General features: G+C 42.0%; 1 protein-coding gene across 2 annotated transcripts in view; it reads left to right on the top strand.

Moving 5' to 3' along the window:
- Positions 1 to 23960, top strand: part of LOC139408319 (talin 1) — a 160602-nt gene that overhangs the window by 36674 nt on the left and 99968 nt on the right. For both annotated transcript variants that reach the window (XM_071152056.1, XM_071152055.1), the window contains exons 3-12: positions 8377 to 8539; positions 16107 to 16204; positions 16920 to 17049; positions 17838 to 17993; positions 18681 to 18823; positions 20254 to 20381; positions 20695 to 20755; positions 21239 to 21343; positions 21659 to 21814; positions 23249 to 23350. In XM_071152056.1, coding sequence (XP_071008157.1) covers positions 8410 to 8539; positions 16107 to 16204; positions 16920 to 17049; positions 17838 to 17993; positions 18681 to 18823; positions 20254 to 20381; positions 20695 to 20755; positions 21239 to 21343; positions 21659 to 21814; positions 23249 to 23350 — 1209 coding nt within the window. In that variant the 5' untranslated portion in view covers positions 8377 to 8409. The remainder of the gene's footprint in view (positions 1 to 8376; positions 8540 to 16106; positions 16205 to 16919; positions 17050 to 17837; positions 17994 to 18680; positions 18824 to 20253; positions 20382 to 20694; positions 20756 to 21238; positions 21344 to 21658; positions 21815 to 23248; positions 23351 to 23960) is intronic.

Here is a 23960-nt window from a genome sequence, read left to right as displayed (position 1 = left end):
AAAAACAAGAAGTGAAACTGAAATACATATCACCACAGAGAGTCCTCTGCTATATTCTCGTCGCTTGTCAGCTCTCAAGCGGCTTTTTGTGCATCTATTTTCAGTGATGGGTTTTCATGAGAGGGACAGCTACATTCTTTGAGTGGGGTTGAGGTCACTGTCTCAAGAATTTTATATTTTTTCTGGGCCGGAATGTAGTCTATTTTTGACCAAGTTCTTAGCCTTAGTCTCTGCCTCCATTCTGGACCTTGTCCAAACAGTAGTCAGAGAGAAGGACTGCCACTGTAGTAAATGTCTACAAATTAACACGGCTCCAGATGATTTGGTTAGCATGTGGAACTGTGAAGACACGCTCCCTTTTAATTCTGCTTTTTCCCTGTAAAAATGTCATTGTTCAAATAGCTTCCATTGTCAATCCCCAATCTTCTTAGATGTTCTCTGAACTTAATCGGTGAACAAAGGCTGGTTGTGTGGGCTAGTCTTTGAACTTTGTGAACTCTTAAAAGTTCCCATCATAATGGTGTGGTACATCGCTTGCTTCAACAACAAAAAAAAGTTTCCCGTGTTTAAGGAACAACTTGCAGTGCATACACTATCAATCTATGTTCCTTGTAGCAGGCATGTACTATGCCCGTGAGAAATGTGGACTGAAAGTAGTGCTGCCTTCCTCAATGCCTTCCTCAAACTCAATAGCATTAGATAACCTATATCCTACAGAATCTCACCCAGCAGTTGCACCTTGCCACTAGACCGTAGAAGAGCTAGTGAGTTGGCCTGGGCTGGTCTAAAGGATCAGACGCATCGAAAAATCTGAGTGCCAATAGGTACTTACTTAGCACTTAGTGCCGTATTCTTCTTGTCACTTCTGTCGGAGGTTTGTGCTCTCTAATTGGCTCACAGTCAATTTCTCACCCACTGACAAGCATTGCGATTCTAAAAGTAGAAACAGCAGGTTCGTCAGTACACCGTCGGTACACAGCAGGGACGTATTTTGTTCTTGCAAGAGAACGAACGACCTCCTACTGTTATAAATGCCTGTCGGAAGTCCGATTTCTCAGTGTCTGTACCAAAAGAAACTGCCTCTGGAGTCTGGAACACACATACTGCTGCAGCATGGGTTCGAATCCGGCCTGCTGCTATTTCAGCAGCATCTCTTCTGCCTTTTCTCTCTATCTCTATCCAACCCAATAGGGGGGACTGCTCCACTCCTTAATAAAAAACGAAATGTCAAGTGCTACTGAGAATGCAAATACAATCGCTCAGTATACAGTGCATTTTTGCAGTGGAGCTGTCAAAACGGAGGTTTAAGGGGGGCGGGGGGAGGCGACAGCTAAATTACTGGTATTTCATGTCATTTTTATATCTCGTGTAAATCTGGGATGCATTTGGTATGTCCAGTAAAAACACAGTTACAGCCAACTCTTAAAGACGGATTCTTCTCAGGAATTTTGACTGAAAACCAGAGAACGAACACACACACACACACACACACACACACACAGCTTGTCCTTTATTGTATTGGACACAGTCACTTATTTATACTGGTGTAAATCACTGCTTTGAGTAGTAATAAAATAATACAGCCAAACTTCATACACATCTTGTAACCTCCTTTTTAATGAAAGTTGAACACTGCTATAAACCTCTGCGTTTCATACAATGGGTTTACGGTCTGAGCGTCTCACACACTCAAAGGCCAGAGTGACGTTCTAATTAAGACTTTGAATATTCATATCATTACTCATCTTATAATCCAAAGTCCCAATTGATTGTGCAGATTGGTAATTTCTTGAGTCACTTTTAGACATGATGAAAAAGTAAATGGAGAACCATATATTTTGAAGCATAATCTCTGATTTCCCATAAAAATCAAATCAAGAAATTAACATGCTATTCAAATCCTAATGCTGTAAATGTGTTTTTGGCAGTTGTTCAGGGAACTCGGCATGATACTGAAAGCCAGTCAGTTTGACCGAAGTAGTAACCCCAAACTCTCAGCAGGTGTTCTTATTGTAAGGCAGCAGAGACACCAGCAGGGATCATCAAAACCATCTCACCAACATTTTAAATGACCACATATATAATGTTTTTCATTGATCCATCTGAAGTGCTTAGCTATTGGAATCTGATGGATGTCGTTGTGCCGAGGTTTGGTATTGGTGCATTCCTAAAGGAACATAATGCTCAGTATAGGGCGTGTTGCTGCAGGAGCTAGGTTACAAAACCATGTGTGGGAATACATACATACTCATTGATATCTACAGTACCAGTCAAACGTTTGGGCACACCTACTGAGAGAAGGCCAAGAGTGTGCAAACCTGTTATCAAAGCAAAGGGTGGCTACTTTGAAGAATCTCAAATATATAAAACCATATTTTCATTTGTTTAACACTTTTTTTTGGTTACGACATGGTTCCATATGTGTTATTTCATAGTTTTGATATCTTCACTTTTATTACACAATGTAGAAAATAGTAAAAAATAAAGAAAAACCCTTGAATGAGTAGGTGTGTCCAAACTTTTGACTGGTACTGTACATTTACTTACATACATACAGTTGGAAGTCGGAAGTTTACATACACCTTAGCCAAATACATTTAAACTCTGTTTTTCACAATTCCTGACATTTAATCCTAGTAAAAATTCACCGGGTCAGTGAGGATCACCACTTTATTTTAATGTGAAATGTCAGAATAATAGTGGAGAGAATGATTTATTTCAGCTTTTATTTCTTTCATCACATTCCCAGTGGGTCAGAAGTTTACATACACTCAATTAGTATTTGGTAGCATTACCTTTTAAATTGTTTAACTTGGGTCAAACATTTCAGGTAGCCTTCCACAAGCTTCCCACAATAAGTTTGTTTGAATTTTGGCCCATTCCACCTAACAAACTTGGTGTAACTGATTCAGGTTTGTAGGCCTCCTTGCTCGCACACACTTTTTCAGTTCTGCCCACAAATTTTCTATAGGATTGAGGTCAGGGCTTTGTGATGGCCACTCCAATACCTTGACTTTGTTGTCCTTAAGTCATTTTGCCACAACTTTGGAAGTATGCTTGGGGTCATTGTCCATTTGGAAGACCCATTTGCGACCAAGCTTTAACTTCCTGACTGATGTCTTGAGATATTGCTTCAATATATGCACATAACTTTCCTACCTCATGATGCCATCTATTTTGTGATGTGCACCAGTCCCTCCTGCAGCAAAGCGCTGCCACCCCCGTGCTTCACGGTTGGGATAGTGTTCTTCGGCTTGCAGGCCTCCCCCTTTCTCCTCCAAACATAACGATGGTCATTATGGCCAAACAGTTCTATTTTTGTTTCATCAGACCAGAGGACATTTCTTCAAAAAGTACGATCTTTTTCCCCATGTGCAGTTGCAGACCGTAGTGTGGCTTTTTTTATGGCGGTTTTGGAGCAGTGGCTTTTTCCTTGCTGAGCGGCCTTTCAGGTTATGTCGATATAGGACTCGTTTTACTGTGGCTATAGATACTTTTGTACCTGTTTCCTCCAGCATCTTCACAAGATCCTTTGCTGTTGTTCTGGGATTGATTTGCACTCTTCGCACCAGAGTACGTTCATCTCTAGGGGACAGAAGGCGTCTCCTTCCTGAGCGGTATGACGGCTGCGCGGTCCCATGGGGTTTATACTTGCGTACTATTGTTTGTACAGATGAACGTGGTACCTTCAGGCGTTTAGAAATTACTCCCAAGGATGAACCAATTGTTGGAAAAATTACTTCTCATGCACAAAGTAGATGTCCTAACCGACTTGCCAAAACTATAGTTTGTTAACAAGACGTTTGTGGAATGGTTGAAACACTTATGTTGGAGTCATTTAAAACTTGTTTATGTAAACTTCCGACTTCAACTGTACATACATACATACATTCATTCATACATACATACATACATACATACTGTTTTTATTCATTTTCCTAATTTTCTAATTGAACTGTAATATTCTGTTTTTTATTGTTCCTGTAGGCTGTTGCCATAGTAATAACCAAAAGATACCTGTATATACATATGTACAGTATAGTGTATATACACAATATATCAAAAATATATTTAGTAGATTCTAACAGTTCTTGATCTTCAGAAATCAAGTGAACTCAGTGCAGTAATCACTTCAGTGTCCTGTCTATCTACAACAAGTAATTTGACATGATGAGTAGGCCTCTTGCCATATGAGCCTCTTCAACACTGCAGCTGTGAAGCGGGTGTCAGAATCCTGCCGTAAACCACCCTCTCCCCTTAATATAGAGTGGGGATTGAGCCCCTGGAAGGCTGCCAGCCAGTCTGTCTGTCTCCCCACCACACACAGCCGTGCCAGTGTCAATAGACCGAGACGGACCACACTGGGAGACCGGGGACAAAACTCGACATGTTCAGCTTCTGATTGGCAAATGAGCTCATGGGGGTCTGATTTGATTTTAAAAAATATATATATTTAACCTTAATTTAACTAGGCAAGTCAGTTCAGAACAAATTCTTAATTACAATGATGGCCTAGGAACAGCGGGTTAAGGCAGAACGACAGATTTTTACCTTGTCAGCTCAGTGATTCGATCTAGCAACCTTTCGGTTACTGGCCCAACGCTCTAACCACTAGGCTACCTGCCGCCCCTGATAATACCGTGTCTACTATTTAATACCGTGTCTACTATTGCTAGATTCACACAATAGTGCCGACCCCAACCGTACTGTGCTGGCTTGGATATCTTCTTTGGACATCGTCATTTCCATCACGGTTACAGCGCAGTTAGACTCTCCTCTGCTCAGTAGTGTGAAAATTGTACCTGTGTGTGTTTTAGGGATTTAAAGCACTTACTCAGAGGATAACCTCAATCTTCACAGTTTGGATTCCATTTTGATAAAACTACGTGGAATTCGCCTCAGCTCACAGTGGGGGCTGTGGTGGGGGATGGGAGTGTGAGGTGTGAATTGCTTCCAGCTTTGTGCTTGTGAAACAACATTAATTGGATCGTGATGTTCAGTTCAACATTCTCTGCATTCTGCCAGAGCCGAATATCATCAGTCATTATTAATCATATTTTGATTATCAATATGTTAACCTACTGGGACTTGACATTCTTATCACACGATTTGAACACGGACATGAGTATTGATCTATCTAACGACATGAGTTTTCATGAATAACTGAGTCCCAAACGTCACCACAGTCCCTTTGTAGTTCACTACTTTTGATAGGCCCATTTCATGTGATTTAACTCATGATGTGTGTTGCTATTGGCGTTTTACATTTGAATCATTTAGCAGATGATCTTATCCAGAGCCACTAACAAGAGCAATTAGGGTTGTGTGCTTTGCTCAAGGGCACATTGACAGGTTTTTTTCACTTAGTTGGCTCAAAGATTCGAAACAGCAACAGTTCGATTACTGGCCCAACGTTCCTAACCACTAGGCTATCTGCCGCCCCTGACAGTCAGACAGTCATTGTTAAAATGGTTGCTCCTCACCCACGCCAACAGGGAACATGTTATGACCTACGTGCTGTTTCTCTTTCTGTCGGTGTCGTGACTGTGAAACTAGCTACTGTTCGTATCTGTGCTGTCATCACTGACCGGTTATAAATAAGTGGCTCGAGCTCAGTCCAGAGTCTAGGCCGAGGGTCAAATCACTCTTGCTACACAGAATTATTTTTATATAATTGTTCAGCTGAGGTGTTCTCGGAAATGCTTTGTAAGTTGATTCACTGGTCAAATGCGAGACACATGCGGATGCGAAGTGTCTCTGTCTGTGTCTCTGTCTGTGTCTCTGTCTGTGTCCATTTAAATATCTGTATCTCTGTCTGTCTCTGTGTCTGTAGCTGTCTCTATTTCTCTGTCTGTCTCTGTCTTTTTCTATCTGTGAAGAAAACTCTTACAGTGGCCCATGAGTACAACTCCGAGCCCTTTCTCAAACCCACTCTCTGGCCCTGGGACTAATGGCTCGCCACATCGCTCCGAATATGGATGTTGCATTCGTCTGCCCTGTTTTAGGAACCACCCACTGTAAGATGTGTGACTACCAACATTTTTCGCACGATTCTACATGTAAAATTGCGCACGGTTCTCTAATTACGCTGAGAGGGGCTTGGTACTCTTGGCCAGCAGACGCTATTGGTGTCGGAGCCTTTCTAGGCAAACTTTGTGACGTTTTACAGCTGAGGTAGGCTACCAACACCTGACCTCAGGCAGAGTCTATTGTCCTGCGGCAATAGTACCGTTTGTCCATTTTGAGATGCTGTAGCCAGTATATACTTCCTTTTAAAATAATACAACTCAAGAAATATGTAATTAATTTTGACGGTTTCGCCGAGGAGATCTTCGTGGCGCAATTTTATATCTAACTAAGATGTTTAGTGTAGTATTTTTCAATTTAAAAAATGTGCATGAAAACGTGTCGTCTCTCGTTGAATGACAACAAAGACTTTATTGAAGAATCTCTACTGTTAACCAATCACCGACGAAGGGGCAGAGACTTTATTGAAGAATCTCTACTGTTAACCAATCACCGACGAAGGGGCATAGACTTTCGGCTCCGAACTTCGGCTTGCCTCTAGAAACAATGTTGTGTGCCTGAACAGCTAAAAAAATCTCACCAATGACCAAAACCAACAAAAACATCTCAAAATGTTGTCATAATATAGGCATGAACTCTTCCGAACTGTTTCAATCAAATCAATCAATCAAATGTATTTATAAATCCCTTTTTATATCAGGTAATGTCAAAAAGTACTATATAGAAACCCAGCCTAAAACCCCAAACAGCAAGCAAAACAGATGTAGAAGCATGGTGGCTAAGGAAAAACTCCCTAGGAAGGCAGGAACCTAGGAAGAAACCTGGGCTCTGAGGGGTGGCCTCAGACTGGCCGGGAAGCATACGGACGCCCCTAGGGACCAGGTTACCAGGGCTTAGCCTGGTGTTGGAGACCCCAATCTGTCACTGAACTCTTTAGTTGTCTCCCAAGATGTCATGTTGGAGACAACTTCTAGAAACTCCTGTCTACCTCAACTCACATCTGGACCATTTCATTCTGCTGTACTCCCTGACTGGTGTGTCTTTGACCATAACCGTGTGTGTGTGTGTGTGTGTGTGTGTGTGTGTGTGTGTGTGTGTGTGTGTGTGTGTGTGTGAATTGTATTACCGGTCTTCTACTGGTTAGTTCAGGTACCTCTTTCAGAGACCACCACTTGGTGTTGCTCTTTTTCTGTTTGTTTGTTCTCTCCTCTTTGTCTAGAGAAGGACTTTGCTGATCAAATCAAATGTATTTATATAGCCCTTCTTACATCAGCTGATATCTCAAAGTGCTGTACAGAAACATTGTTGAGCTGATTGTAATGTGGTGTAGAGAAGTGATACTAGTGATGGTGTAAATAGGACTGGAGAAGTCTGATCACATACTCCTCCTCCCTGTGTATTAGGAAAGGCTGATTTGAAATCCCTCTTTAGCTACAGGCGCCCTCACATCACTGCACATTGCTAGGCAACCCAAATAGATTTACCCTCGGAACTTAAACTTTCCACACCTTCCCCTAAATTCTGAGATTGTTTTGAGGGATATTTTTCACAGCAAATGAAGTTGTTTTTCCCTATTGGTATTAAATGTCTTCTTTCATTTAGTATGGTACTGCTTTTGATTCCTCAATTGACGTAATAATCGGTCAAGCCACAGATGTTCTGTTGATGCTATTTTCAGAGGTTCCCAATTCAGTGTCCACTAGATATTTCCATATACTGTTATCTGTCCCTGAGACAGTTCTTCTTTTCTACTAAGGCCCCTTTTAGACTGAAACTGCAACTCGTGTAAAGTCCCCTCAGAGAGGAGGAACTACATGCCGGAAGGAGGGTTATTAGTGAAGCACCACAGTCTCCCACTCTCTTCCTAGTGAACAGGAGGAGGGTTATTAGTGAAGCACCACAGTCTCCCACTCTCTTCCTAGTGAACAGGAGGAGGGTTAATAGTGAAACACCACAGTCTCCCACTCTCTTCCTAGTGAACAGGAGGAGGGATAATAGTGAAGCACCAGTCTCCCACTCTCTTCCTAGTGAACAGGAGGAGGGTTAATAGTGAAACACCAGTCTCCCACTCTCTTCCTAGTGAACAGTAGGAGGGTTAATGGTGAAATGAGAGCTCACTAGTTAACAGGAGGATGGTCAATGGTGAAATGAGAGCCCACTAGTTAACAGGAGGATGGTCAATGGTGAAATGAGAGCTCACTAGTTAACAGGAGGATGGTCAATGGTGAAATGAGAGCTCCGTCTTTTGTTTCCCAAAGTTATAAACATAATTATGTAATGCTTCATGTATGGTGTTGTCTTTTAACCTTTAACCCTCTGTCCTGTGTGTGTCCCCTGCTGTCCCTGCAGGTGTAACGGTGGTGGAAACGGAGAGCGGCAGTCATGGTGGCCCTGTCACTGAAGATTGGCGTGGGGAACGTGGTGAAGACCATGCAGTTTGAGCCCTCCACCATGGTGTACGACGCCTGTCGAATGATCAGGGAAAGAGTCCCCGAGGCACAGCTGGGCCAGCGTGAGTACACACACACACACACGCGCGCGCCGACACACACACACACACACACACACACACACACACACACACACGTGCCGATACACACACACACACACACACGCCGATACACACACACACACACACGCGCCGATACACACACACACACACACACACGCGCGCCGATACACACACACACACACACACGCGCCGATACACACACACATGCGCGCCGATACACACACACACACACACACGCGCCGATACACACACACACACCGCGCCGATACACACACACCGCGCCGATACACACACACACACACACACCATGCCGATACACACACACACCATGCCGATACACACACACACACACCATGCCGATACACACCATGCCGATACACACACACACCATGCCGATACACACACACACACACACACACACACACACACACACCATGCCGATACACACACACACACACACACACCATGCCGATACACACACACACACACACACCATGCCGATACACACACACACACACACACCATGCCGACACACACACCATGCCGATACACACACACACACATCATGCCGATACACACACACACACACCATGCCGATACACACATACACACACACACACACACACACACACCATGCCGATACACACACACACACATCATGCCGATACACACACACACACACACACACACACACACACACACACACACACACCATGCCGATACACACACACACACACACACACACACACCATGCTGATACACACACACACCATGCCGATACACACACACACACACACACACACACCATGCCGATACACACACACACACACACACACACACACACACACACACCATGCCGATACACACACACACACACACACACCATGCCGATACACACACACACACACACCATGCCGATACACACACACACACACACCATGCCGATACACACACACACACACACACACCATGCCGATACACACACACACACACACACACCATGCCGATACACACACACACACACACACCATGCCGATACACACACACACACACACACACACACACACACACCATGCCGATACACACACACACACATCATGCCGATACACACACACACACACACACACACACCATGCCGATACACACACACACACACACACACACACACCATGCCGATACACACTCTTACACACATATAGTGGCTGTAATTTTAGTCATGTCTATGCCTACACCACATTCTAGTTGTTGTTGTTTTTCTTACAGGTCATTTAGAGTTCACCAAGAATAATTTTGTCTGTGAAGAACTAAATATTTTGTTTAACTAATATCGATTTAAATTGTGATTACATGGCCATTATGTGTGACTCAAACTGAAATTGAAGTTTAATTAAAATCCAGGAATAATTTCACTCTTGTCTTAAACATTATCGTCACTGTCAAATGCAAATGAGTGCAGGCGTAGGCATCACCAGTCTGAAATGGGCCAATAGTGTATAACCCAATGCGTAGCTGTTAAGCTATTCAGTTTATCAGTCCAGTGCAGCTTCCTGGGATGTTGACAAACTAGAGCCTCTGTCTTTCAAAATCACTCATTTGACAACAGAAGATTAGATAGGAATGATGTATGCAGAAGGGATCCAGAAACAAGCAATCTGCTGTAGCACAGGCCAACAGACCAGCACTTCTCACTAAACCAATACTTCTGACAAACCAATACTGACAGGGAACTATCTATTACAGACTTGAGCAGCTGTCTTTAATAACACCCAATATGACAACAGGAAATTCGAAGAGATGATAACTGTGTCTCTTGTAGGGCAAGGAATTGCCAGGGACCTCACCATGTACAATATGTTTTGCGATTCTTATGAGTCTATATGTATTGCGTTTTGATGCTGAGATTTGTATTTTGCGATTCAAAGTTATTTTTTATAACCAAACATATTGCTTTTGATTTCTTATAACCAAGCATATTGCTCGACATACAGTTTAAATATACCTTAGCCAAATACATTTAAACTCAGTTTTTCACACTTCCTGACATTTAATCCAAGTACAAATTCCCTGTTTTAGGTCAGTTAGGATCACCACTTTATTTTAAGAATGTGAAATGTCAGAATAATAGTAGAGAGAACGATTTATTTAATATTTGATTTATTTCATCACATTCCCAGTGGGTCAGAAGTTTACATACACTCAATTAGAATTTGGTAGCATTGCCTTTAAATTGTTTAATTTGGGTCAAACATTTGGGGTAGCCTTCCACAAGCTTCCCACAATAAGTTGGGTGAATTTTTTGCCCATTCTTCCTGACAGAGCTGGTGTAACTGAGTCAGGTATGTAGGCCTCCTTGCTTGCACACACTTTTTCAGTTCTGCCCACAAATGTTCTATAGGATTGAGGTCAGGGCTTTGTGATGGCCACTCCAATACCTTGACTTGGTTGTTCTTAAGCCATTTTGCCACAACTTTGGAAGTATGCTTGGGGTCATTGTCCATTTGGAAGACCCATTTGCGACCAAGATTTAACTTCCTGACTGATGTTTTGAGATGTTTCTTCAATATATCCACATAATTGTCCTACCTCATGATGCCATCTATTTTGTGAAGTGCACCAGTCCCTCCTGCAGCAAAGCACCCCCACAACATGATGCTGCGACCCCCGTGCTTCACGGTTGGGATGATGTTCTTCGGCTTGCAGGCCTCCCCCTTTTTCCTCCAAACATAACAATGGTCATTATGGCCAAACAGTTCTATTTTTGTTTCATCAGACCAGAGGATCTTTGTCCTCATGTGCAGTTGCAAATCGTAATCTGTTTTTTTTTTATGGCGGTTTTGGAGCAGTAGCTTCTTCCTTGCTGAGCGGCCTTTCAGATTATGTCGATATAGGTCTCGTTTTACTGTGGATATAAATACTTTTGTACCTGTTTCCTCCACCATCTTCACAAGGCTGTTGTTCTGGATTTGAATTGCACTTTTCGCACCAGAGAACGTTCATCTCTAGGAGACCGAACGTGTCTCCTTCCTGAGCGGTATGACGGCTGCGTGATCCCATGGTGTTTATATTTGCGTACTATTGTTTGTACAGATGAACGTGGTACCTTCTGGCATTTGGAAATTTCTCCCAAGGATGAATCAGACTTGTGGAGGTCTGCAATTTTTTTCGGAGGTCTTGGCTGATTTCTTTTGATTTTCTCATGATGTCAAGCAAAGAGGCACTGAGTTTGAAGGGCGGCCTTGAAATACATCCACAGGTACACCTGCAAATGACTCGAATGATGCCAATTAGCCTATCAGAAGCTTCTAAAGCCATGACATAATTTTCTGGAATTTTCCAGGCTGTTTAAAGGCACAGTCAAGTTAGTGTATGTAAACTTCTGACCCACTGGAATTGCGATAAAATTAATTTTAAGTGAAATAATCTGTCTGTAAACAATTGTTTGAAAAATTATTTGTCATGCACAAAGTAGATGTCCTAACCGACTTGCCAAAACTATAGTTTGTTAACAAGAAATTTGTGGAGGAGTTGAAAAACAAGTTTTAATGACTCCAACCTAAGTGTATGTAAACTTCCGACTTCAACTGTATGTCAGAGAGACGAGAGAGCCATGAGAAAACCAGTTCATCAGTCATGGAAATAGTGTTCCCTATTAAAAAGAAGATAGAGAACAAGCTGTAAAGGAAAAATACTGGAATTTTGATGCAGGTTCAGAAAACGAGTGCAAAAATAATATTGCAATATTGCCAAAAGCGATACGATATATCGTCAAAAAAAAATATTCTGACATGTAAATGTGTCGATTTCATCCCCCATCTCTTGAAACTCTGCAGTAATCCAAATGGTACACATTCTAAATTACACCCTATTCCCTATGTAGTGCACTACATTTTGACTAGAGTCCTATGGGAGCCCTATGAGCTCTGGTCAAAAGTAGTGCACTACATAGGGAATCGTGTCATTTGGGATGCAACTAAGCAATTGCAGCAAACGTTGTGAAAGCAAACGATTTCATGCCTCCACTCCCATCTTTCCTCATACTAACATTTCTGTGTCCATTCCAGCACTTCGTTGTCTTCTCATTGAATACTTGCCATGAAGTTGATTTCTCTGAGGTCTTGAAGGGTTGATGACTTTTACTGAGTGTCATTATGGCCTGCTCAACCTTTCCATGTCAATATTTCCATGTATGACTGCTGAGCAGATGCAGTGTTGATATGAGAAGGAGGATATTTCAGTGATCCAAGGATCTGGAGACTGGAGAATTCTCCCTTTTGCATCTTTAAATTAATGGTCCAAGATTTTCTCATTCTTCTCCAAAATTCCCCCTCCCTCTATTTCAAGATTCCTTAATCCCCATCTCATCATCTTATTGCCATAACAGCTTAATGATGCAGACTGGTTGGAATTCAAAAATATTATCACTGTCGGTTTTTAGACTTCTTTGTTGACATCAGTTTCAGGCCAAAAAATACCTTTTGGTTTAGTGAAAAAACTGGAGTAAGAAAAAATATCTTCAGGAAGCTCAGAAATGTCTCAAATTGAGTGTAACAAAGACAACTGCGTCCCTTACTGAAAGGAACCTCTCCTTCTCTGCTTTCCAATGTGCCTCGGTTAGGGGTTACGTACGAAGCTGTGTGCTGTTACGTAAGTGATTCTCTCTGACTGCAGTGGACAGACTCGCTTCCCTGTCTCAACCTGTGAGTAATTTTCCACTTTGGGAGCGAGAGAGAGAGAGAGAGAGAGAGAAAAAGAGGGAGAGACGTGTCTTGGCCAACATCAACAGCTAATATGGAATGTTCAGTGTCTTAAATGGCCAGATTCCTTTAGCCCTGGCAAGCTGTGCTAGCTAGGCACCTTTCAGGCACTAGAGGACAGGAAGTACCGTTTTGAAACTTGGCTATAATCCAGTTAGTGCTGAGCAATTTTTCCTTTTTGAGGTTGGTTCGGTTTTGGTTCGATTTATTGAAAAGGAATCGCTGTTTTTGGTTTCTATAATTAAGACAAAAAAAATAATAAATTAAATGCACAATGCATTATGTGGGTTGAATGCTGTAACAACACAGAATAAAATATTTACAGTACCAATCAAAGGTTTGGACACGCTCCCACTCATTCCAGTGTTTTTCTTTATTTTTACTATTATCTACATTGTAGAATAATAGTGAAGACATCAAAACTATGAAATAACACATATGACATCATGAAGAAACCAAAAAAGTGTTAAACAAATCAAAATATATTTTATATTTCAGTTTCTTCACAGTAGCCACCCTTTGCCTTTGACAGCTTTGCACACTTCGCATTCTCTCAACCAGCTTCATGAGGTAGTCACCTGGAATGCATTTCAATTAACAGGTGTGCGTTGTTAATTTGTGCAATTGCTTTCCTTCTTAATGCGTTTGAACCAATAAGTTGTGTTGTGATAAGGTAGGGGTGGTATACAGAGAAAGCCCCATTATGGCAAGAACAGCTCAAATAAGCAAAGAGAAACGACAGTCCATCATTACTTTAAGACATGAAGGTCAGTAAATAGGGAAAATTTCAAGAACTTTGAAAGTTTCTTCAAGTGCAGACGCAAAAACCATCAAGATCTATGATGAAGCTGGCTCTCATGAGGACTGCCACAGGAAAGGAAGACCCGGAGTTACCTCTGCTGCAGAGGATTCATTAGAGTTAACTGCACCTCAGATTGCAGCTCAAATAAATGCTTCACACAAGGTTCAAGTAACAGACACATTTCAACATCAACTGTTCAGAGGAGACTGTGTGAATCCGACCTTCATGGTCGAATTGCTGCAAAGAAACCACTACTAAAGGGCAACAATAAGAAGAAGATACATGCTTGGGCCAAGAAACATGAGCAATGGACATTAGACCGGTAGAAATCTGTCCTTTGGTCTGGAGTCCAAATTTGAGTTTTTTGGTTCCAACCGCTGTGTCTTTGTGAGACGCAGTGTAGGTGAGCGGATCTCCTCGTGTAGTTCCCACTGTGAAGCATGGAGGAGGAGGTGTGGGTGTGCTTTGCTGGTGACACTGTCTGTGATTTATATAGAATTCAAGGCACGCTTAACCAGCATGGCTACTACAGCATTCTGCAGCGATACGCCATCCCATCTGGTTTGTGCTATCATTTGTTTTTCAACAGAACAATGACCCAGAACACACCTCCAGGCTGTGTAAGGGCTATTTGACCAAGAAGGAGAGGGATGGAGTGCTGCGTCAGATGACCTGGCCTCCACAATCACCCGACCTCAACCAAATTGAGATTGTTTGAGTTGGACCGCAGAGTGAAGGAAAAGCAGCCAACAAGTGCTCAGGATATGTGGGAACTCCTTCAAGACTGTTGGAAAAGCATTCCAGTTGAACCTGGTTGAGAGAATGCCAAGTGCACAAAGCTGTCATACAGGCAAAGGATGGCTACTTTGAAGAATCTCAAATATAAATATATTCTTTTTTTAACACTTTTTTGGTTACTACATGATTCGATATGTGTTATTTCATAGTTTTGATGTCTTCACTGTTATTCTACAATGTAGAAAATAATACAAATAAAGAATAATCCTTGAATGAGTAGGTGTCCAAACTTTTGACCATTACTGTATATACATACAGTGCATTCTGAAATTATTCAGACCCCTCGACTTTTTCCACATTTAGTTACGTGACAGCCTTATTCTAAAATGTAATAAATGTTTTTTTCTCATCAATCTACACACAATACCCCATAATGACAAAACAAAAACAGGTTTTTGGTACCCTTACACAGATCTGTGCCTCGACACAATCCTGTCTCTGAGCTCTACAGACAATTCCTTCAACCTCATGGCTTGGTTTTTGCTCTGACATGCACTGTCAACTGTGGGAACTTATATAGACAGGTGTGTGACATTCCACATCATGTCCAGTAAATTGAATTTACCACAGGTGGACTCAAAGTTGTAGAAACTTCTCAAGGATGATCAATGGAAACAGGATGCAGCTAAGCTCAATTTCGGGTGTCATAGCAAAGGATCTGAATAGTAATGTAAATAAGGTATTTCTGTTTTTATATGTACATTTCTAAAAACCTTTTTTCACTTTGTTATACTTTCCAAATGCAGTGTATATTGATCACGTATTTACATCGCGCAGCAAATGCACTCTATAGCTCTGTGGAAACTGCACATTGAGTTCACAGAATAAAAAAACGAACAAAATGTAATTCAGATAATTGAACCAACGTTGTTTAAAAAACAAAACCAGTAGATCCAGTAGAAACAGTCCCGCTGATTTCCGTGTGGTGGCACAGTTTCCTGTCACTTGTTGACGTGTTACCTTCTAGTTTGTTTCCAGCTGACTTAATGCACCGATAAGAACGCTTTTAATCCACACAGTATTTGTTCTATATGTTGGAATTACGTCAACTATCCAAGATGAGACCCTTTGACTCACGCAATCCAGGGAAAGAAACGCCTTCAGATCGTATCACTTACACACACAACCAGAAAATCCCCCCAAACCCCCTCCTCAAATCCCTCTCAAGCCTCCTCCTCAATCTCTAATACCCTTTCTCTAATTTCTCTTCCAGCCAATGACTATGGTCTGTTCCTGTCCGATGAGGACCCCAAGAAAGGCATCTGGCTGGAGGCAGGCAAGGCCCTGGACTACTACATGCTGAGGAATGGGGTGAGTGAGTCAGTTGGTCTCCTTGTTCAAGTGCTTTTTAGATCTGTGCTCATGAAGTTGAGGTGGTCAGGAAAGAGTTATAGGGATCTTTTGAGAATTATCGGCAGTATCTTCCACAACATCTTACGGAGACGTCGCCAACAACTGTTGTCAGCGATAAAAATCGTCTTTGTTTCTGTTACCTATTTGTTGTAGACTCCGTGGTAAAGCTGCACCAGTGACGACTGGGTTAGAAAGCCTGAAACCTAAACTTGTCCGAACACGCTGTATTAGGCACCACAATGCATATCAATCACAAAAAATACCCAGATCTTTTTTTAAGATAAGTTGGGACATACTGTATAGTCAGTCAGTCTGAACATTGGTACGATGATACTAATGATAATGTCCACATGGTTGTCCTCAGTTGGTAAGGCATGGCACTTGCAACTCCATAATATTGGGTTCGATTCCCAAAAGCAGCCAAGCGTGAACAATTCATACATGCATGACTGTAGGTGGCTCTGGATAAAAGCGTCTGCTAAATGTAATATTATGATGCTAACAGTTCTACGAGGGATGTAGCTAGCTAGCTATCTGAAGTGTCGTCTAATGGTTGTGAATGGGGTTTTTAATTCACACATGACGTCTAATACATATTAATGTGCCCTCTGAGCGAAACACTTCAAAAATATGTATTTTAAACCATATTGTTCTCACTGGGTGGTTTTATCAGGACACTCTGGAGTACAAGAAGAAGCAGAGGCCCTTGAAGATCCGCATGCTGGACGGGACAGTGAAAACCGTCATGGTGGACGACTCCAAGATCGTCAGCGACATGCTTATGACCATCTGTGCCAGGATAGGTCAGTTTAATGAATTAGAGATGGGCACGTTCATTATAGGTCATGGCACAAAATGTAACGTAAGTTAGTTGACTAGCGGTAATTGGTGAATTGGGCTGAAAAGTCAGTTGACGGAAACATGCATTAACAGTTCATAACTTATCTCTTATGTCATTATAATGGTAGTGTTATCGAGTCGTCATGAGTAAAGGGTCCACTCATAGAAGTCTAATGTTACTGCTTGATGATTTGCCACTGGTTCAACTAGTCAGATTTCCAGCTAAAACAAAGGCTCTCTCCTTGATTCCAGACATCCTCTCTCCTTGATTCCTCATATCCTCTCTCCTTGATTCCTCACATCCTCTCTCCTTGCCACCACCTCAAAACATATTGGAGGATAATTTTATTTTATATGTAATCCTTATTTTAGGGGATAAGTTGACTGAGAACACATTCTCATTTACAACAACGACCTGGAGAATAGTTACCGGGGGAATGAATGGGTCAATTGGAAGCTGGGGATGATTTAGTGTCCATGATGGTATGAGGGGCAGTTTGGGAATTTAACCAGGACACTGGGCTAAACACCTCTACTCTTACGATAAGTGCCATGGGATCTTTAGTGACCACAGAGAGTCAGGACATCCTTTTTTAACATCCCATTCGATAGACTGTACCTTAAACAGGGCGACGTCCCCAATCACATCCAAGGCCCCTCGCTTCTGACTTTCTCCTCCAATGAATGTATAGGAAAGACAATATGAGTTAGAGCCAAAAAGTACATTTTTCTTTCAACACTCTTTGGGCAGGTATCACAAACTATGACGAGTACTCGTTGGTGCACGACATGGTTGAGGAGAAGAAGGAGGAGATGACGGGGACTCTGACAAGACGGGACAAGACTCTGATGAGAGACGACAAGAAGATGGAGAAACTTAAGCAGAAACTCCACACAGATGACGAGTGTAAGACACAAAGACACACAGACGCACGCACAGACGCACGTATAGACGCACACAGACACACACACAGATACACACGCAAATACACACGCACGCAAAAGTGTCTATGACCAGTGTCTCTTGTCACATTCAAGAACAATATGGTGCCAGTTGTCATGTAAAAATGTATTTCACACGGGGAACATTTTGACGTGACACCAGTATCTCTATTGATGTATGTGCTTGTCCTTCATTTTGAATGTCCATTAGGACACCGCTGATTCATTTCTATTTTTGGGGCTTTGATTGACTGGCATCAAGTTGTTTTCTCACATAATTTACATTTAGTTGCATAAAAGTTGTAATTTTTTGGTATTGACTGCGTTTTATTGACATGATTTGCATAGATGAACATATATTCCCATTGAGTTGTACTGACTGACATTGAGTTGTATTGATTCCCATTGAGTTGTATTGATTCCCATTGAGTTGTATTGATTCCCATTGAGTTGTATTGATTCCCATTGAGTTGTATTGATTCCCATTGAGTTGTATTGATTCCCATTGAGTTGTACTGACTGACATTGAGTTGTATTGATTCCCATTGAGTTGTATTGATTCCCATTGAGTTGTATTAATTCCCATTGAGTTGTATTGATTCCCATTGAGTTGTATTGATTCCCATTGAGTTGTATTGATTGTGATTGTCAGTGAACTGGCTGGACCATGGGCGGACGCTGAGGGAGCAGGGTGTGGAGGAGACCGAGATGCTGCTCCTCAGGAGGAAGTTCTTCTACTCAGACCAGAACGTGGACTCACGAGACCCGGTCCAGCTCAACCTGCTCTACGTCCAGGTACTAACCGATACTCTTGGAAGGCAGTTTCCTATATAGAAATCATCTGGGTTTATTTTAGACCCAACCCCAGAATGACCTCTGTTGGACAAATCCTGCCGGGAGTTGGGAAAGAAACCCAAGGCAGAAATGAGGTTTGGGTGTTCAGTGTTTTGGGAACAAGGTTCTCCTTGTAGGGGTTCATGTAGACCTGTCGGTGTTAATGATTGATCACATTCCAACACTTAACCTGAGATGACTTAACCTGAGATGACCTAACCTGAGATGACCTAACCTGAGATGACCTAACCTGAGATGACCTAACCTGAGATGACCTAACCTGAGATGACCTAACCTGAGATGACCTAACCTGAGATGACCTAACCTGAGATGACCTAACCTGAGATGACCTAACCTGAGATAACTTAACCTGAGATGACCTAACCTGAGATGACCTAACCTGAGATTATTGTATTTACCTCAAACCTTCCATTTCACTCATGCTTTGATGTCAATGGAAGATGCAGTATGTCAGAAACACTTTGCATTATACGTTCCTATTCATGCCCTTAGTTACTGTACCAACATCCATTTCCATTGGTGTGAGAATGCACAGTGTCAGGAAGAACAGCTGAGAGTCACAGCTGGAGGCCTGCAGGCTCAAGGTGCCCATTGACGTGTCAGCCATGTTTTATGTCCTGAGGTGGCAGATGTCATAGTGGTGGTAGGGTGTCTTCTCCCAAGATGGCCTCCCAAAGTTTGAGGAGAAAATGTTGTTCAATGTGTGATTGTCTCATATAGACACACAGTGAAGGAGTGAACCTTTTTGTCTTTGAGACTTTTTGCGGTCTTTCACTCACAGAAGCTTGCTTCATCTTATTCTTTCTTAAGACTTCTAGTCTTTGTGTTCCTGCCAAAGACAGTAGTTCTTGGAGCTCTCCTTTCCCTGTTGAAACACTGCTGGACACGGGAGCCCAGGCCAATGCAAGCACTGCCCATGTGGCCTGCCTGCCTGCCTGCCTCTACCGGTTTTTGCCAGAGTACATCACAAAATGTTCCCAATAGTTCATGCTCCTGATAATATGAAAACAATGAAACATTTGGACCAACATTAAAGTTAATTTATGGGTACATTTTCTCGTCATTCATTTTGATGCTAGAACGGCATTAGATTGTCTCAGAAAGATGATATTTGATGATGTTAGCCTTGGATGTTTTTCAGGGAAGGGAATCCCAGACCTGTTTGTGCCCCACCACAGAGTTAAGACCATTGATCGCAGGAGATCCCTAGACTGGTCACTTGGACCAGCCTACGGAAAAATGCAAAACAGCAAAGTATTCTGTGTTTAATCTATTTTCCTGATCTGGGATTACTCCTGGCTCTGTTTGGGATCTTCCTTAATGAACGTCTTTGTGGATAATGTCATTGGGATGTTCCTCTCCCTGTGCAGGCCCGTGATGACATTTTGAACGGCTCCCATCCCGTCTCCTTCGAGAAGGCCTGCGACTTTGCCGGATACCAGTGTCAGATCCAGTTTGGTGACCACAACGAGACCAAGCACAAACCAGGCTTTCTAGAGTGAGCACTGTTTATTGCATAATGCTATGTATATACTTTAACACGAATGACTGAAATATTTTCGATATATAACAAAGATGTATTTGCCTTTTCAGCAAAAGCGGTTCACAGCACTGTGTGCATACATACAGAGCATTTTTGATGTAGTACATACAGAGCATTTTTGATGTAGTACATACAGAGCATTTTTGATGTAGTATCACTTGAATCCCAACTTGAGTCAGAACTACTGAATTATATTGCCTGCCTTAGTGATTTTGCAGTCTTCTTGAATAATGTGTGTTTAAATGTATGTATTATTTATTTTCTGTAGTTTGAAAGAGTTCCTCCCTAAAGAGTACATCAAGAACAAAGGGGAGAAAAGAATCTTCCAGGTAAGAACCCGAGGATGTGTGTGTTCGCTTGTGTGTGGGTACATGCGTGTGTGTGTGTGTGTGTGTGTGTTCGCTTGTGTGTGGGTGCATGCATGTGTGTGTTCGCTTGTGTGTGGGTGCATGCGTGTGAGTGTGGGTGCATACGTGGGTACATGCGTGGGTGTGAGTGTGATGGGGGGAGTCGTTTTAAGGCCAGTCATATTTGGGCTGCTTGCTCCTTGCGGTGGGGACATTATTTTTCTCACAGACTGAAAACACTTGACCTGAAAAAAATAGTTTCCCCGTCTGGTTTGTAGTAATAGTCATTGTCTCCATCTGTGTAGAGTTCAATGTATGCCAACTAGATTCATTGTTGCTACGGCTGTAACTGGTCGTATTGATTTAAACGTGTCCCGACTTGCTCTGTTCTAATTACTTCTACTGTGACACTATAGTATCCCTGGCTGAGATGTTCAATACGTCTTCTTTTTGTTTCCAACACAGGCACACAAAAACTACCAAAACATGACTGAAATCGAGGCCAAAGTCAGCTACGTCAAACTGGCTAGGTCTCTGAAAACCTACGGAGTGTCATTCTTCCTAGTAAAGGTACAATGGCACTGACAAAATAACATTCAACCACAACTCCTTAACCAACTCCTTAACCAACTCCTTAACCAACTCCTTAACCAACTCCTTAACCAACTCCTTAACCAACTCCTTAAACAACTCCTTAAACAACAGTGAATATCTTTCTAACCAATCAAAGCTCTTAACATTTTCAAAGCTTTTGAAGTTCTACTCACTGCCTTTGACGGTTGAATGGAATGTGCAATAGCTTTTCAAATGTTAAGGTATCATAGTACGGGAGTACTTTTAACCGTGTGTTTTTGTGTGTGTGTGTGTGTGTGTGTGTCCTTGCAGGAGAAAATGAAGGGTAAGAACAAGCTGGTCCCTCGTCTGCTGGGAATCACCAAGGAGTGTGTCATGCGGGTAGACGAGAAGACCAAGGAGGTGATCCAGGAGTGGAACCTCACCAACATCAAACGCTGGGCTGCCTCGCCCAAGAGCTTCACCCTGGTGAGTCCCATGACCTCTGACCTCCTGGTCATCTTTGACCTTTTGGTTGCCTGGTCAGCATTGGAACAGGGTGACATTCGGGGTCATGTTCATTAGAAGCCAAACTGAAGAAAAACTGACTGATTGAAACAGGGAGGGACTACCTGGACTTATAAGAAATGTTAATTGACCATTTTTAAAACATTTTATGTTGTATGCCCTAATGAACACAACCCAGTGCTCAACTAGAGCTGATATCAAGGGGAACATATTGTCTGGCTGTTTGAATTAGGTTGTTTTATGTTCAGTCATAGTTTTTTTAAAGTTTTTTTTACTAAACCACAATGTTCATTGTCTTGAGTTTGTCTAGACTGGAATATGAACACAGGGTTGTCTTTTGCTATTACTATGCTACCTCATAGAAGTATTTGAGGCATCTTGTACCAAAAGCTCAACAAAATGTATACAACCACTTTAGAAGAATACACACTGCAAAGATGGTGATGTGCATGTAAAATAAGTTGTTATAGAACATAGAAAATGTTTTTTTGCACTTAAAGAACATTGAAAGGAAGTTCATGCACATTTGAGCATGTGTGGCTCAGTTGGTAGAACATGGTGCTTGCAACGTCCAGGGTTGTGGGTTCGATTCCCATGGGGGGGGGGGGCCAGTGTGAAAAAGTTCCAAAATTGGTATGCACTATAAGTGGCTCTGCTAAATGACTGAAATGGAGATGTATAGTCATACATACCCATCACCTTATGAGTCTAGATCAGCAACATTCAACAGTGTTGCATTCTGGTCATGTGCTGGAGAATGCAGGTGCACATTACATGTTTTCATCTAGCGCTGCTTATTTGCCCACAAGTGAACAAAAGGCCCTGAAGGATTTTTCAAATATTAACATACCACAAGGCTCCATTTTCTTTGTCAGTTATTTTGTCGGTTATAAACCAGTACAGAAAAGGGACTGGTCGTTTTGTCCGTCTTGTTATTATTTTATTTTCTGGAGAGTATTTCCAGACAGTTCATCAGATAAATAACATCTAGGTCCATGACGACTTTTTACGGTTTGGAAAGAACATTTCTGCAGCTTATAATGCCAACAAAATGACAGGTAATGCATTGTATGACGTCAGTGTTATATTTCAGGGGAGTAATAACTATTCAAACGGACCTATGCTACCCAATCTTTGGAGATTTTTATGTAAGTACCTCGGAGGAGGTATTTGGCAGGCGTTGGTGATTTACAATGTGCATACAGTATATACAATTAAGTTGTAATTTTGTCTCTTACAGTGGTTTAACGGCTGTGTTCCCTCTAGGCGTCTCTATGGGATTAGTTGTAAAGGAATTACTCACATATAATATAGGACCACTGCCATTTCAAACAAAAACATAGAGATGCATTGAGGGAGCACCCTGTTACAGTAGATATAATAACTGTATTCCAGGACTTTGGCGATTATCAAGACGGTTACTACTCTGTCCAGACGACTGAGGGAGAGCAGATCGCCCAACTGATCGCTGGCTACATTGACATCATTCTGAAAAAGGTACTGCGGTGTCTCACAGTATATAGATGCATTGGAGTATGGTGACGTTGCCCTCAGACACTGATCTTGGGTCAGTTTCCCCATTTAATGTTTAAGGTTAGGTTTGAGGGATGGGAAAGCTGATCCTTGATCTATACCTAGGGGAAACTTCACCGCGGAGCAGATGCACCAACACAAAATCCTGGTTGTAGCCAGAGATTGTAATCAGTCAAGATAGCAAATCAAGAGTTCTGTAAGACCAGGTCACCATGGAAATCATATTGACAAAAAACCTCAGGGTACGCTAGAGTTGCCTCTTCAATGTGTCTGTGCACTGCATTATAGTATGCATAGAGTACTGCCACTTTAGCGTTTAGAGATTCCACACCATAGCACATAACCCAGTAATGGTGAGATTACAATTGTTTACAGACAATAGAGTAAAAACGATCTTATAATATGGTTTCTGATGAGGCACGACAGTTGAACTAAGCTCATGAAACATTTAAGAGTTCTATACGTCAAGAATCAATGGTCATATATCATTACTTTAAAAGTGCCAGAAAATGGATGTACAAATCCCAGATTGCCCCTATTTTTTAATTCAATGAATAGAGCTGTATCAATCACC

Source organism: Oncorhynchus clarkii, chromosome 5 (assembly GCF_045791955.1).
Source record: "Oncorhynchus clarkii lewisi isolate Uvic-CL-2024 chromosome 5, UVic_Ocla_1.0, whole genome shotgun sequence".
Taxonomy (NCBI): Eukaryota; Metazoa; Chordata; class Actinopteri; order Salmoniformes; family Salmonidae; genus Oncorhynchus; species Oncorhynchus clarkii.
Note: the sequence above shows the minus strand (reverse complement) of the source record. Positions and strands in the feature narration are given on the sequence as shown.